Source organism: Dendronephthya gigantea, unplaced genomic scaffold, assembly GCF_004324835.1.
Source record: "Dendronephthya gigantea isolate DGI-Jeju-01 unplaced genomic scaffold, DenGig_1.0 000015F, whole genome shotgun sequence".
NCBI classification, from domain to species: Eukaryota; Metazoa; Cnidaria; class Anthozoa; order Malacalcyonacea; family Nephtheidae; genus Dendronephthya; species Dendronephthya gigantea.
Window position 1 is genome coordinate 2185775 of NW_021163025.1, and position 17840 is coordinate 2203614.

The window sequence follows — 17840 nt, forward strand, 5'->3', positions numbered from 1 at the left end:
CAAAACGTAGATATAATTGTTGAGAGTTTAATTAAAAACGCATCAACTCAATATAAGGTCGTTGTTTGCAATTATCTAAACTCCAGTTAATTTGAATGTGAAGGGAATTACTTTCCCAATATAATTTCACTGATCCCATACATGAAGGAAGGACGAACTCTGTCAATTATCTATGAACATTGGATACAGTTTCCACCAAAGCCAAGCCAAGGTCTCGAGATATTGATTAGTGTGTTGAATCGGATCGTTTACCTTCGTTTTTTCCATTAACCAACTGCTTATCTCCCAAAAAATATTTCCCTTACTTCATCAAATAACTTATCCGTGTAAAATTAATAACATTTGATAGTATTTAATGTAACAATGTTGTTGAATTTAGACATTTTATATTGCTCGCAAAAAGATTGATTACTTCGAATGAAATTGATATTCGTGATGTACATATTCAACACGAATAATGACAGTTCGAAGAGCCGTGCTAGATTGATTGTCTCACATTCTGTTTCGACTGACAATGCTTTCCAAACTACAGACTAAACTGCAATAGTAACGCGACTCATAAGCATATGTATGTACACCTTAATTAGTTGAACTGCGCTGTTCCATGCTGGGTGTTGTAATCTTACAAAGTAGTTTCCTATACAAGAGAAGTACATTCTTTTTACAGATGAATGCAAGAAAAATGTAGACTCCTTGAAATGTCGTCAAAACGATGAAGACATAGGAGAACTCTTCAAAAGGGACAGCGATGAAACTGGATGCCCAACCTAACCCAAGAAGGATTGCAACCTTGATGTAGATAAACATTGAATTCTTTTTCTGTTTTTGAGCCCGTAGCATTTGACCACTTTGTTCCAGGTGACGCATCTTGTAGATACTTCGAATAAAGCAGAGTATATTGAAGGCCGTTGCGATGCAGACTGGTAGATACGCGATAATGTAAACGTGTTGTCCTGAGAACCAACACATTTGTGTATGCTGTACGTCAAGAACATTGAAATGATATAATGTAAAACACACTGCGACATAAACCATCGGAATTAACCACAGCAGGAAGAAGGATTTCATTTTATGAGCTGTGCTCTTGCGTTGATGAGCAATTGGGTCAGTGAACATACGCATGGTATCATGCGCGATCTTCGCCATGCTCACGTGCACGAGCAACATGAAGTATTGAATCGCGAATGCGGTTATGATGCAAGCTGAACGATGCTGGACCAGTCTGTGGCTCACAAACCACGTCACAATGAACAGCACCAGGCCAATGGTCAAATTGATCACATCTTTGCCTGGTCCAGTTCTAAGTTTCGAGAATGTTATATAAGTTACAAAAACAACGACCAAACAAAATAATGATAAACACAGTCCGATGAATGTGAGATACTCTCGAACAACATTACCATCATCTTCATGTACTTTTTGACAAATAAAAACTGTATCATTATCTAATGTATATTCACCAAACTTGTACAGTTTTCCCTGAGGCTTATAGTACAATGAAAGATTATTTCGTACTTCGAAATCATTTCGTTTGTATTTGATGTACAGCCCTTCACAATCGCTTGGCAGTTGTCGATCACAAACTTTTATCAGACCAGGCGAAGATTCATCCACGAAATACTGAACTCTGGTGTAATTTCGCTTCATTTTGAACACGTATACGATACCATTTCCCATGTCTGCATATTCAGATGATTTGTATGTTTGAAGCCCAATGCAGCCAAGACGACGCGAAGAGGTTTTAATAACTTTGACGGTGCTCGTACCAAGAAGAAAAGTGAATGGTCGATCGAATGGCTTTAAAAACTTTAAAATAGAATAACCACTTGAAGATTTTTTCTCAACTTTCGGATTGTTCTTCTTTAACAACTCTATACTTTGGTTCAAAGTTAATTTAACATCGAATGTTATCAATTGTATCTTTGTAGCGCGCAGATCTTCAGTTTTACCATTAAAAATATTGGTTGGTTCCACGTCTGTCAAGCGTTTTTGAAAGTCGGTTAACGAGACACTGTTTGCTGAGATGAGCCAAACTGCAACCCTGAACGTATCCAAGAGCGCGTCAACGGGGGGGACTATGTCATTTGCCATCACGCAAACCTTAAGGTGGTAGTCGTACGTTTTGGAGGGGCATTCGTGATTAAACGAGTATCCTTCAAAACGAGATTGACGCTTGATATTTATGGTAAGATAGAAGTCGGGCACTCTTTCTATTCCATCGTTTTCCTGGAAATGACAGTATCTGCCAGGCATATCTTCATCAGGCGAAACAATATTCTCGATCGCACTTTCCCCTTCAGCTTCGTCAAGAAAATCAATGAAATCTTCGACGCTTTCAAACTGACGTGCGGGAATGAAGTCTAGCGGAGCTTTTAAAAGCCAGAACTCGAAATGATTCTGATGGTTGCATTGTGCACAATGTTGGTTCCTGTAGGTTATATTGTTGCTGCCTAACACGGGAATATAATCCATGTACGATGAAGAGGTGAGGCGTAATGGCGCATGGAAACATCGTGACGCAACTTCAGGATTTTGCCACGATTTTGAACAGTTTGTTTTCATCCAGTAACATTTTTCACCAATATTAACACAGGACAAGGCTAAGTTGAGGCTACTCTGAGCGTCTGTTTTATTACAAACCTGTGAATAATCATCGCAGCAGTCTTGTAATGATTTACAATATGCATCACAATAGTAAGTGGCGGTCACGGCAGAAGCGAATTGGTTCGTGCAAGGCCGATTCTGACAAGACAGGTAGTCCGTTGTATTTTTTGACCCTATCACTTGATACGTATCATTTCCTCCTGTGTTACTATCTGATGTTTCCTCATCTGATGTTTTTTCTTCTGATGGCTCATCTGATGTTTTCTCCTCTGATGGCTCATCTGATGTTTTTTCCTCTGATGGTTTATCTGATGTTTTCTCCTCTGATGGCTCATCTGATGTTTCCTCCTCTGATGTTTCATAATCCGCTGACACAGACAGTAATACTAATATCAGACTTAAACAACGAAAGACTTTCATCATCCTCAAAAACTTTTCAGACGCGTTTAAACTCAACGAAACAATCAACTGATTCACTGTGTCACACATGCCGAGGGTTTTAATAAAAATACGTTTAATTAAACGAGAGAAATATGGATCTCATTAATTAAAATTGAAATCGTCTCGCGAACAAAGTTTATTTGAAACAGAGTGGATTATTTTTCCAATAAACTTTTACTCAAACACGTGATAGAAAAATAATTATTTTGGAAAATGAAATCAAGGATGATTGTTTTTTTCTAAGCGAGCCCAAGGCTTTCGGCATTTCTTTCGAGTCAGGCAGTCTCGTAGCCTGCAACGCAGACTATATATACCCCAATATATAGTCTGCGTTGCAGGCTAGCAGTCTCGCACAACGAAAGAGAATATTTATAAATATTTCATTTGTGATTAATGTTTTAACGCTAGAGTCAGATTATTAATCTTGCAACGGAAACTAATAAAGGTGGAAAGACATGATATGTTATATTCTCGCTAGATTTATAGACCCGTTTGAGATAAGGTAGTTCAGACACAAACCACGACAGCTTATTGTAGAATACTACCTACACTAGACTACCACGTTTGAGATATCTTTCTCAGGTAGTTCAGACACAAACCATGACAGCTTATTGTAGAATACTACCTACACTGGACCAACACGTTTAAGATATCTTTCTCAGGTAGTTCAGACACAAACCACGACAGTTTATTGTAGAATATTACCTACACTTTATCATCACGTTTGAGATCATTGTTGTAAGAAACTAACTCATAGTCAAACGATCATGCTATTACCACAGTAACTTACTGCAGCATAAAGTAACCTACACTAAATTGCGAAACTTATAGCACAAGCCAAGGCAAGCTAAACGAACTAACCTTCGATTAAAATCGCCACGGTATAGTTCACGAAATTGCTTTCAAAGGATGATCAAGCCTGGATAGAAAGGCGAAGAGGTATTCTGGATTCCTTGTGTAAAATATTGACAACAACTTTTGTTTAAAGTTCAAACTTTCTTGCACAATGAACAACACTGAACTTGAAAATTTGAATAAATGTTTAGGCAATAGGCATGCATATGCTTAAAGTCGAAAAACGAGTGATTTAATGACACGGGGAGCATTGATTTGAGATTTAAAACAATGAAAACAATGGAATGGAACAGCATATCACTGGATCGTGACGCAGTGATATTGTAATGTTAAATCATAATCAAGCAAGTACCATGAATACATCATGACCTTCGTAACAGGCGTTTTAATAATGTGTATTTGTAATCTATAATTCTATAAATACTGCTAAATTTACAATAAAATATATAAAAACCCTTTCTCGGTTTATCGTGGGCTCCCTTTTATAGCGTATATTATCTATTCTACAAAAACGTCTCGTGAACAAAAGTATTTGATGAGGCTCTTGCAAATTATCTCTAGCGACCATTCGTGAAGCAACTCTATTTTTATCCTTAACTAGATCAAACTGCCATGACTTGTTGTTATTCTACAAAAAATTCAAAATCGAGTGCGTGAAGAACGTGAAACAGAAGTACAGTCAAACTGGGGGGGAGTGAATCAAACAGAAGTACAGTCAAACTGGGGGGAGTGAAAGTACAGTCAAACTGGGGGGAGTGAATCAAACAGAAGTACAGTCAAACTGGGGGGAGTGAAAGTACAGTCAAACTGGGGGAGTGAATCAAACAGAAGTACAGTCAAACTGGGGGGAGTGAATTTAACAGAAGTACAGTCAAACTGGGGGGAGTGAATCAAACAGAAGTACAGTCAAACTGGCGGGGAGAGTAATTCTAGTGAAAGTGAGTGAAGACTGAATATTGTTTAAAAATAACCAGAGATGATTAATATGCAGTTTATAGGAATTTGTAAGTATGAAATTACCTTGACATTCGCTGAGCACTGACTGGTCGTTTTGCAGACCGCGGTCTGGCTGGAGGCTTGGGAATGACTGCCTCCATATTTGGTTTGCTGAACTTATGAGCCGCCAGTCTTTCAATCAACATTTGCATGTGTTTGTTGTAGTCCTCTCTTGCCGATCCTAATTTATCCATAGTGTCACCTGTTTTGGCAACATCTGTATCCTCGTCACCACAGGGGATCCTTATCACCCTGGAGGGAATATTTTTCTTCACAGAAGAACCTTGTTTATCCATAGGATGTCCCCTGTTATCCGAATAGGTCTCCTGGAGTTTTTCCTCGGAACGTTTAGTCTCTACGATTTCCCTGGAATGTGTTGGCTTTGAACTGACTTGGAGTTCGTTGTGAGCTGAAGTGAAAAACCCCCGGTCGGCATTGGCAGTTCTTCTATCACCTTGTGTACCCTTGTGTACATCACTTGTCCAACCAGTCACTTTATCATCATCAAGATTTATACCTATATAGCCTTCATTAACCATCCATCCATCTTCGCTGTTATCAACTGATGTACGTATAGGTCTAGCAGCGACCTTACTTGTCCTCATAGGGACCCTATCTGTACTTGAAGGTACCCTATTAATCATCAGATTGTCGCTACTATCAGCAGAATTATCCGTATTTTCGACGGGATGCATCCACTTGTTGGTTTCAATTTTCACCGGGGGTCGGGCGCTGTACTGACGAATTGCTCGTCGTTTTGCCAGTTGCTTCAAAGCCTCAGAAACAGACTTCTCTCTAGCTATTCTCTCTGGCAACGAGAAAATACAACATACAATGCTTGCAGATAATGAATTAGGAAAGTCAATGGAGTTTCTTTCCCTTCAAGGTAGAGAGTATCATGGCTTACCATGGGCAACAGCTCCGGTATTCTTGGCTGATATGGGACGATTGAAGGAAGCACTGGACATCCGCTCTAAAGATAAACATAAATATCTTTTATTGAAGATAGTCTGACAGCTCAGAATGCTGTTGATCAACATCTAGCATTCAGGATTCCAGGAGCAATCTTTGTCATTGTCACTACATGATGAATCAAAGGTTCTCGGAGACGAACCGTGCCGCAATTGCTAAAGCAGAAACTATCAAAAGATCTTTTCAAAAGCGGTAAAGATGAATATACAATCCCTCCGCCCAGGTCTGGGGAAGACCCTAGACGACCCTAGACGAGGTGAAGAAATCAACAAACGCTGCCATTAACTAAAGATGCGTACTTCGTTCAGTGGAAACATTGGCAGAAGCGGGACGCTTTCGTGTCTTATTTACGTCCAACGATTTTCCATAAGCAGCAATTGCACCAGCCAGTCTTCGGTTCTGATCTGATATCGCTGATTGTGTCCTGGACTGCTCTGCTTTGCGTTTGTTTCCATCATCCTGGGTTGAGAGTGCGTGAGCACTGTGACTGGAATCAACAAATGAACTGATAAGCATATTTAACAGAGCTACTTCAAAGATAGAAGTCTGTCAGTTCTAGACTGTTCTTCCTAGAGATCCAGTAAGGATCATCTCTTATTGATCCAGTGTTACTACAGGAGGAAACCTAAACTAAACTAACTTTATTTATACTGGATAGCTCTATCAGTTCTAAACTGTTCTTCCTAGAGGTCCAGTAAGGATCATCTCTTATTGATCCAGTGTTACTACAGGAGGAAACCTAAACTAAACTAAGTTTATTTATACTGGATAGCTCTATCAGTTCCAAACTGTTCTTCCTAGAGGTCCAGTAAGGATCACCTCTTATTGATCCAGTGTTACTACAGGAGGAAACCTAAACTAAACTAACTTTATTTATACTGGATAGCTCTATCAGTTCCAAACTGTTCTTCCTAGAGGTCCAGTAAGGATCATCTCTTATTGATCCAGTCTTACTACAGGAGGAAATCTGAACTTATTTACTGTACCTTCTCAAATGTTTCCTCGTTTCAGTTTGACGTTGTAAAGGTGGTTTAGTCGCTTTCCATTGGCTGCTAGCTGGCTGGCTTGGTGAGCTTCCAAGAAATATGCTGGCATTATTACTTAGCCTGGTGTAACGAGTCAATAGTTCCTCCAAGTCGTTCTCGCTGATGAAAGCAAAACAAAACATAATATTAAAACGACAAGGAAACAAGAACTCTTTCAAATTTAATTGCGAAGTGTTTTCGAGACGGGAAAAGACTCTTGGAGGGAACCTACCTCGCTAAGTTCAAAAATGTTTTGAAATCCTCATCAGAAATTGTATCAGTGTCGCTGATTTCTGGAGTATTTTTCATTTGAGCTGTTTCCTGTGACATCAAGACAGAGATATAACTTCCATGCATAAACACAGACGTAAGAATGGTAGCCATAATGCAATATACCTTGTCATAAATATGAACGAAGTCTCCCAGTTGCTGTGCCAACATTCGTCGCCTGAAGAGAAAGAATTGCATGGATGCAATGAGGCTGGTTGTATAACAGGCTGTGTTTACACAATCCCGATTAGCCGAGATTTAATAAAGAATGAAATGATTTTGAGGTATTGAAATGAGTAAATGACATGATCCCGGCAGTGGCGTAGTCATTATAGACAATATCATTTGCTTTTTTGGTGTCATGAAGACTTTTTTTAATACCTCAAAACTCAAAATCATCTCAGGCTTCGTTGAATTTTGGTTAACTGGTCTTGTGTGCGTAGTTCCAAAAACACTGACTCAGAAATGTCGGTCTGTTGTTGGTGTATATTTGGCAAAACTAGAGTAAACCTAAACTATGTTTTCACACAACCAGATGTCCCTTCATAATCCAAGACAGCAATGAACATATATTTGAAAAGTAAAACAACAAAAATCTCTGTTTCTAGGAAAGATATCTAATTACATTATCATACAAGCTACAGGTTTATGCACAGTTTATAATCACTCCATTTTAAAAGATCAGTTTATAATCACTCCATTTTAAAAGATCAGTTTATAATCACTCCATTTTAAAAGATCAGTTTATAATCACTCCATTTTAAAAGACCCGTTTATTGCTGATTCGCGCATGCTTGTCTGACGAGAGCTCGACTGTCCTTTCAACAGTTTTTGATACAAGACTAAAACGTTCTTATTACAAACGAAAGCAAGAAATATATACAATCCCTGAGACAACGTGAGGAAAATGAACACGTAGGAAAATTCAGGGAAAATTACGGCGATGAAAGAGGAAGTCCATCCTAACCCGAGGAGGGTGGATAATTTAATGTACACAAACAGCGAGCCTTTCTCTTGTTTTTGAGCCCGCAACATTTTGCCGTTTTGTTCCAGTTTACGCATCGCCGAGATACTTCGTGCAAGGCAAACTATATTGTAGAACATTGAGATACACGCAGGTACAAAAATGACAATGTAGTTATATGCTCCGGTTATCAAGCATTCCTGATGGCTAACTGTTAGTATGCCGTAATACCAGAGTGTAAGGCATGTGGTAACATGAAGTACTGGTATGAACCAGACTAGGAGAAATATTATAGGACGTGATGTGTTCCTGCGTTGATGCCTTATAGGGTCAGTGAACAACCCCATGGTGTCATGCGCAATTTTGCCCATGCTCGTCAGTGAAACTAATATGAAGTACGGTCGGAGGAAGGTCATTACGATGCACAGCAGACGCGGATTTGCCGTCCACCCCCGTATCAACCATAGAACATTGCATATTAACAAAGCCAGAGCTAAGTTTATGATATTCTTCCCGGGGGGTGTCCTTAGCAAGGAGAATAAGGAGTACGTAATGAGCACACACACCAGACCAACCACTGATAGAGTACATGAGATGATGGTAATGAGGCCGCGAATATTGTCACCAGTGATAAGCGAGGATACTTCATGACAGATAAACACAGTGTCCCCTTGGACGGTGTATTCGTTAAAACGATACAAATCATTTGTCTCTTTATGAAATAGCGATAAACTATCTTGTGCCACCTTAAATTCACTCCTATTGTATTTAATATAACGACCGTCGCATTCACCTGGCAACTGTTGCTCACAGATTTGAATACTTCCATTCTTTTCACCGCTTTCAAAATATTCGTCTGACGAATAATACTTTCCGGTGCTATTCACGAATATCTGGTCCCGCATTTTGACGTATTCGGAAACGTTGTAAGTTTTGAGACCAAAACACGCCAGTCTACGATACGTGCTCTTGAAAACTGTAATGTATTGAGTACCAAACAGAACGCTGAACGGCTTGGAAAAGGTCTGGATGAATTTCCTAATCGAATAGGTTCCCGAAGCAACATCTGCATCACTTGTGTCATTTCTGGATGATTCACCACTTTGAACGAATGTAAGTTCCACGTCAAATATCAAAATATAAGTGTAACCACCTTCGCTGCTAAGAAACTCTCGCCTTGGATTTTGTATATTTGACTCTGAGACGTCGTTTAAAAACTGTGCAATTACTGCAGTGCGATTCCTATGTGGCAGATCTTTTGCTGACTTCACCCAAAGGGCAATTCTGTATTTATCCAGCGGGGATTTCTCAAGAGAAACAAGCTCCTTGTGAGTAACGCACTTTTTCAGATGACTATCGAATATATCTGCGCAATTTTCCGAGAAAACGAACCTTGTCTTTTGGGAGTTTCTGAAATCAATATTGACAAAGAAATCGTAACTTGCTAAGACTGGCGGCCCCTCACGACTCCGGTTAGGAGAGATTCTTGGACCGCAAGATATTTTGTCCAGTGTGATATCATTACAAATTGCACAATCCTTGTTTTTATAGGGTAGGATTCCTTTGTATACGATACCAACCTTGCCGTACAGGCATTTTTTGACCACAGTATCATTGTGACTAGCTCCGCAAGTAGACGCAGACTTGAGACAGTACCTCCGAGGATGTAGTTTTTCCTTTGGAATAGGAAGATTGTTCATTTTCGCACCGTAATAGTTAACTAGGAAGTCCATTAGCTCGCTAAAATCGCTAACGCCAGCCGGATAAACGTCGATTTTCAGACTCCAATGATCAAAGTTATTCTGATAGTTACATATGGCACAATACTGGTTTCGATACGTCAGATTGTCAGCTCCCACCACGGGAATAAACTCCGCATATGTTGAGGAATTGAGCGTTCGCGGAACGTTGATGCATTTCGAGAGAATCACCGCATCCGTCCAGGATTCTGTGCAGTTGACTATCATCCATACCTCTACAGTACCAAATTTCAGGCAGGACCATGTCGAATTGAATTCAGAAAGCGACAACTCACTGCTTCTGTTCAATGGAACATAATCGTAGCAACAATCTTTCATAGCTTGACAGAGTTCATCGCAATAGCAAGCGGGTGGCGAGTCTGTGGTTGGGTAAATCGTTTTAACGCGTCCTATGCAAGAACGATTCGCACACTCTTCGGTCAAATTACGTTTTTGTAGTTCTTCGGATTGATGACTTTCATTCTTCGCGGTAGAAACAGACGTTTGTCTCCTGAAATTGTATTCACTGGGTTTTCTGTCGCTTGCTGGTGGATCAGTTGATACTGAAGTTGTTTTGAAAACGAGCAGTGTCAGAAACACGACTCGACTTACAAGAGACGCCATCCTTCTTTCATAAACGCCAAAGGCTGAATACAAAAAGTTTTATTTCCCTCCTTTAATTTATAACATGCAGATGCCACGCACATATTAGTTCCGTTTGTCGGCTTTCAAGTATATTAGTTTTTTTTAATTACACAGCGAACACAATTACCTATATTTCTTTTCATTGAGGGCTTCGTGTTTTTAGTTTAGTTTAGTTTTAGGTCATGAAAATTAATGAAAATTGCAGATCAAATATAAGAACAACTTGAATCGCATTAAATGTGGTGTAACAACTGCCCAAAATAGACAAAAACATTGTGTATGAATTATAGCGTGATATATTCAACATGAAATCTCCTGAGGAAGGCTTTAGGTTGAAACGTCGAGAAGTGTTTTTTTGTCTATTTTATAGGCAGTTGTTATACCACATTGGGTGTCAAATAATTACAAATCGTTTTTTAATTTAAGGTATAAGAAAGATTAATATATAACCGGATCATTAAAACTGACAACAAAATTACGATTTATTTCAAAACATGCATATGTTCTGAGCTCACCTGTCGTGCTGTGGTAGTTTATGACTTGGGATAATAACTTTGAACTCCTGACGAAGATTTTTAGCCGCTCGTTTTAAGAACCGGATCACCAAATTCTACAACAATTGATGATGGTAACGATGGATTATAACGAGATTAACGAAGACTCTTCCTAGAAGTCCAGAAAGGATCATCTTTTATCGATCCAGTGTTACTACAGGAGGAAACCTAAACTAAACTAACTTTATTTATACTGGATAGTTCTATCAGTTCTAAACTGTTCTTCCTAGAGGTCCAGAAAGGATCATCTTTTATCGATCCAGTGTTACTACAGGAGGAAACCTAAACTAAACTAACTTTATTTATACTGGATAGTTCTATCAGTTCTAAACTGTTCTTCCTAGAGGTCCAGTAAGGATCATCTCTTATTGATCCAGTGTTACTACAGGAGGAAACCTAAACTTAACTAACTTTATTTATACTGGATAGCTCTATCAGTTCTAAACTGTTCTTCCTAGAGGTCCAGTAAGGATCATCTCTTATTGATCCAGTGTTACTACAGGAGGAAACCTAAACTAAACTAACTTTATTTATACTGGATAGCTCTATCAGTTCTAAACTGTTCTTCCTAGAGGTCCAGTTAGGATCATCTCTTATTGATCCAGTGTTACTACATGATGAAAACTAGTTTTAAGCTACAATTTCTCTTTTACCATTTGATCGTCTTGTTTGTCCTTGTCTTCATCATCGTCAGAGTCTTCACACGCAGAACTAGTCGAAAAAGAAATACTTTCAGCCATTCAAACTTTGTAAATCAGTTTCACAGAATGAAAATTCATGAACAGAATTTATAAAGATTTATCAAAGATTTTCTGCCAAAACCGAGTGGCTTAATTTGAGCTTTACTCTCGAAAAATGCAACCCGAGACTGGTTTTAACCAATGTAATTCCGTATCGCTTGATTCTCACCTCACTTCCACCAACAATCTTTCCTTGACTCGACGTAAATACATAGCGAAAGCTTTGCGAGCTTGCAGTTTGCTGAAATAAGAAATATGACAGTTTTTACTTTGCATCCTTTGCATAAAAATACAGCAAACAGGAAAGTTCCGTGCATTTCTTTCAGGATATATCCTATAAGAACACAAATAAAACGAAATAATTATCTTACTTCAAATTTCCCGCCAAGTTGATAACTTCATCCATGTGAACAATTCTATGATTGGTGACATCAGCATCCTGGGCGATTGGAAAGCTCCCCTTTTCATTTGTAAACACAACTTCCGTGTGACGGTCTTCTAATTCACCTTGGGCTAACGATTCTTTATGGTGGGAGACTAAACAAAAAGTTAGGACGAGTTACTGTACTGTTGTATCGTTTCCTTGAAGTTTCCTTTGAAATCTAGCTCACAGGCAGTTGTTGCCAAATTTTCATGAAGTTAATCTGAAGAATCTGGTGGCATGCACTCTCCGGCTCGTTTACTTACATTTATCATCGGCATTGACGACACTTTCCGATCGCTTTAAAACCTGTGGTTGCTGTCGAGTTGTCTCCTAAGAAATGAACGACATCTCTATTTGAGTGTATAGTAATCATTAACGTCCTCAAATGAACAGTTTTTACTAACCAATGAAGGTAACTGACGTTCGTAACAGATCATTCGTTCATTTAGTGTTTGACCGTGGGTATACAGACTTGCCACGATTGGGACATTGTTCTCATCGTACGTGATGGTTGGTGTAGACCTGTGAATATAATACTGTATTTTAGAATATCATACCATACCATACCATTACCATTACCATTACCATTACCATTACCATTACCATTACCATGCCATACCCCACCACACCACACTACACCATACCACACCACCACACCATACCACCCACCACACCACACACACACACACCACACCACACACACACACCACACCACACCACACCACCCACCAACCACCATACATACCATACCATACCATACCATACCATACCATACCACACCACACCACACCACACCACACCACACCACACCACACCACACCACACCACACCACACCACACCACACCACACCACACCATACTGTACCATAACATACCACATCATAGATAACCAAGTCTTACTTGTCAAGAAAGAGTCTTGCAAACAGCATTCTATTATTCGTTGTTCTGTACTCCAGATACGAGCTTTAAATATTGAATTACGTGTGTAAGTTTTAAAACTACATTTGCCAAGGGAAGCCATGGAACTTCATTACCACCAACATCGAAAATGTCCAAATTTTAATACAATCTGACCACACAGGAAACAGTTACCCACCCGTAGCACTCTCGTGATGTCGGTGAGGGAAATATCCGCACAAAATGGCCGCGTCTCTTGTACTCTTCTTTCGTCTCTCTGATGACACGCAGTTCCTCCGTGGTTAGACCACGTTCGCTGTTCTGTATAATCTGTTTGTTTTTGCTGTTTGATAAATTACTAGAACTGCTCGATAGAGCACGGGTTGATATCAAACCAGCTGACTGACATCTCTGTCTCTACAATAAGAAATCAACACCGTCAATTTCACAAAAACATCGCTTCATACAGGCGTTGTTCACAAACACAGCTTCCCAAGTTTTGAGCTTTGCAACTGACTTGCAAACTTCGTGAAAAACTAATAGGCCATTGAACATTATTGTACTGGTTTGTCGTGACTTAAGGCCATGTTACACGGTGCAAGTTTTCTTGAAACTTGCAATGCAATTCTACTTCTAAGAGATGTAAATTAGTAAAGAGTCTTGCAGAAGAAGAGCGCATGAAGTGCAATAAACACAAAAGTTTCGTTGTTCCCAAATATACATCTCTCAAAAGTAGAATTGCGTTGCAAGTTGCAAGAAAAATTGCACCTTGTAACAGGGCCTTTAAACTCTCAAAATAAAACTGTTTAAAAGATAGAAGAACATAGCTACGCAATAAACACTCTTTTAAAAGTAATCATTTTGCAAGATTAAATTTCACATTTCGACTAAACTAGAGTCACGTTTATAACATAAAATGTTTACTTTTTAAGGAGTTTCTGTTTTTCCATATTTTATGAAAATACTCGGTGGTTCCTGTTTAGAATACGATTAAATGGAGCTCTTTCAATATTGACTCACAGCTACAGTACATTAGAATTAAAACTGGTACAGTAGCTACCTGGAATTGGTTTCGACCATGAGTTCCAACATTCTGTCTGTTGGGAACCCTCTTCAATAACGGGTCATGAGCAAGGATGCCTAGAAAAACAACAAGAAATTCCCTCGCGATAAATACAACGGCTAAAAGCTAAAAACCACAGCATACAACCGACATAACAACAGGACATTCTACACAATTTTCTGCCACATTTTGCACTTTTGCACGTCAAAAGCTGCTTCGGCTAGACGGTTGCAACTGCACCTGTTAAATTGAACATATCCGTCAAAAGATTAGATTTAATTTTCAAATCCATCGGCGAATCACTATAAAAGACAAATAGTTATCGTTTAGTCAACGGGGATAATATATAATTGCAAGTTATGATAAAGAGGTTTTGCAATGAACAAGTGAACGTTTAGTAATCACGCATACTGAACTAAAAAATTGCAAAGCACACAGCTTGAAGTACACAGTACCATGCCATTGAAGGTGACAGATTGACTTCCATCAACCAGGGTTTCAAATTATCATCAATCAGGACATCAAAGCCATAGATTTCTGAAGAGAACAAAATATTTGTGCTGATCATGCAGTGGCAACGTTTGCAGAAAGCTAAACTAAAAGTCACATAAAGTACATACGTTATTTTTTGAATTGACAAAAATCATATGTTTACTCACCAAAGCAATTCCCATGATGGGGCACAAACATTTTACAGGCTGTTGCAATGGCTATTTCACCACTAATCATTGTCTTTATGATCAAATCTTCAATCTTTGAAACAAGATCTAAAAACAACCAAAGTAAACATTATAGTGTGCGCATATTTCTAACAAAAGTTGTTAAAAGAATTGGAAAGATATTCCTAGAACTCACTTGATGTATCAATGCCTTTAGCTTTCAGAAATCTCAATAAAGCTCCAAAACTCCATTTGTTACCGTAATCTTCCACTTCAGGATCGCTGCAACTGAACGTAGATTTGGTGTTTGAAAGGAAGCTTTGTTAATCAAGGATTATTCAGGACTGCACATATTAATTGAGCTCACATATCGGCACCGAAGTATTCTTACCTAACATAATCATCATTCTTTTTGTTCACACTGTAGTTTGTCAAATGCATGCATGAATTTTTGATGTTACGATTACTCTTATCGTATTTCACTGTCGCAAACCTGGAAAAAACAAGATCAATGACTTTTAACATAACACAGATCATTGAAATGCTTTATCACACTGAAATGCTTTATTCTACCTGGTTAAGCCTTCTTCGTAGAGGTAGATTCTTAAAGGATCGAACGAGGTCACACCAATATATAAACGCAGGTCAAACTTGAAGCCTTCGGAGAAAAGAAATTAACATTCAGAGATATATATATAAAATTCATCTGACCAATAGGGCAGCCCAAGTTTGTTATAATCTTCATCAAAAATCTATTTCAAAAACTTCACCTACCATCAACAAGCAACGGATTTGAGATATATTTTGAAACCAACAAAGTATCATCCAGAGGAATTTGACTTGGCTGTAAATGTTTTGAAAGATCATAATTAGCATGAAACACAGACATAAGATGCTGAGCTCTGGTTCTCCATAGAATAATATATCAAATATATCCCAGCGTGGCATGTGCTGTGAATTAAACACAGAATAAGTAAAATGATCTATTTTTGTTAAATACAGCCCAGTACATACATGGTTAATGAGAAATATGCCACGACCTCGCGAGGAAGCAACTGGCTTCACAATCCACAGACCTCTTTGTTTTGCAAAAGATGCTGCAAATAAATTAGTTCTGTTTTTCAATATACAACAAGAAACTTTGTTAGCACACATATGTGTTAAGACACTACAAGACAGAAATATTACCACAGAACTGGTTGTACTCCCCAGGGCTGACATATGCTTCAGGAATGAAATCAAAGTGTCTGAATCCCTGGAAAATTATAGAAAATTGTTAAGGATTGGATTTTATTTCATTCATCTACTCCTTGCTTCTAAAAACCACAATCTTGGAGCAACAGAGGTCATCTAGGTATAATCTTGGAGCAATATAGGGTTATCCATGTACATGACTAAGCATACATTTAGATGATGTTTTTTGATGATATATATTGAATGATCTAATACCTTGCTGCTTTGCATCTTTTGGATGTTTTGATACAGCCTATCCTTCCGCGTCAATTCATATGATCTGGAAATAGGATATACGATTATAAATTGCAATATATTATCATATACAAAATTTCAGACTTGAAACAGAACAGCCATGAAAGCTGCACGTCTCTGTTCTACCGACAATAACCAAACCTGGTAATAGCCCAGGGTAATAGCTTAATATACAGCAGGGATAGATATATAGACATTTATATACCTGGGAAAGTGATTCACTTTCTGGAATTCCCGTAGTCCATGTAGTGTGTGAGGCTTAAGATGTGAACCTGTCCACATTAGGTTGAAATCTGAACTATTTTGATGCACCTTAGAGAGAGGATTATAGTTGCTTGTATTGCAGCTCTGTACAAGAAATTTAAATTATATTCAAGTATATATATACCTCCTGGAAGCAATGTTGATGCAAAATATTTCTCACAATTTTGCATTCTGTCTTTACAAACTTGTAACTCAGATGAAATTTTGCTAAATAAATAAAAAAATGTAGGGTCATTCAGGTGGTAAATCATCCTAGAGTCAATGGTATGTACATGACACACAATATCATGTAGCACAGTTACAGATATTTAATTATACAATAATTGCAACTTCAATAAAACAGGCTAAGGTCTCAAAGGTGGATGAGTATTCTATCATCCCTCATTCCCTCCTAAATAAAGGCTACCGCCACCTAATATAGGGTGTAGATACTCAAATCTGTTGCATGTAACCATGACAAGGTGATTTACTACCTACCTCCAATGGTTCTCTCCTCAAGGGGTAGCCCCCAGAAAATATTTTGAACAGTGAAATTCACCAGAGACTTCTTTCGTTTTGTCTCACCATGCCGGATAATTGAGGAGCTAATATGAGATAAGGCAAAGTAAAGAAAGCTATTTATGAACAACTAATGGTGATCACAGTCCTTGCTGATACAAGTATTGGTTCTCCATCATTAATTCAACACATTGTAGAAATGCTACCTAAGTGGGAATCAAGGAGCATCTGATTGAATGATCAGCAGTGTATTATCAATGGTTTATAACTAACCTTGATTTCACCTTTTCCAATCTTTCATCATCTTGCTTATTTTCATGCTGTCTTTCACCGTGCTGTCCCACTTGAGGACGTTCCCACGACGAGACGATACTATCTAAGTTTTCACACTCATCTAAACTTGCCATCGTCAAAGAGTTTGATGATAAATGCGTATATCAAATACTCGAAGAGTTAAAACTTGTTTATGAACCAACTTGTTAGTTCCAATGCCATCATTTATCAATTTTTACAACCAAAACAACATTGGATGCATGTATAAAATACGCTACTTCTAGCCGTGAGTATTGCGATCTCTTTTGATTAAACACACATTCAACGGCCTTCTGAAGCAGCAACGTAGTAAAAATTAAAAGAAATATAATCCAGCTTTCACCGTGTAAAATAAAAATAACGATCGGCCCCCATTAGTACCTTGAACATCTTTAAATATAAATATATTTTTGTTGTTTCATCGTAAAAA

The 17840-nt window shown here is 38.4% G+C and overlaps 1 protein-coding gene across 1 annotated transcript; it reads right to left on the reverse strand.

Annotated features, from left to right (window-relative positions):
• Window positions 1–4274: 4274 nt before the first annotated feature.
• On the reverse strand, window positions 4275–17839 carry LOC114519919 (tubulin polyglutamylase TTLL5-like). Its single transcript, XM_028540093.1, has 30 exons — window positions 17372–17839; window positions 17078–17184; window positions 16725–16807; window positions 16542–16648; window positions 16298–16361; window positions 16037–16103; window positions 15863–15945; window positions 15623–15692; window positions 15422–15506; window positions 15240–15341; window positions 15045–15136; window positions 14849–14956; window positions 14645–14726; window positions 14430–14491; window positions 14187–14266; window positions 13326–13543; window positions 13130–13192; window positions 12634–12751; window positions 12493–12559; window positions 12177–12342; window positions 11975–12046; window positions 11719–11776; window positions 11027–11121; window positions 7290–7341; window positions 7126–7214; window positions 6855–7013; window positions 6168–6355; window positions 5804–5869; window positions 4921–5704; window positions 4275–4528 (listed from the first exon to the last, which is right to left on the reverse strand). Exons 1-30 carry the CDS (start codon window positions 17503–17505, stop codon window positions 4498–4500), a joined length of 3552 nt encoding a protein of 1183 aa, XP_028395894.1. The 5' UTR covers window positions 17506–17839; the 3' UTR covers window positions 4275–4497.
• Between the last annotated feature and the right edge of the window lies 1 nt (window position 17840).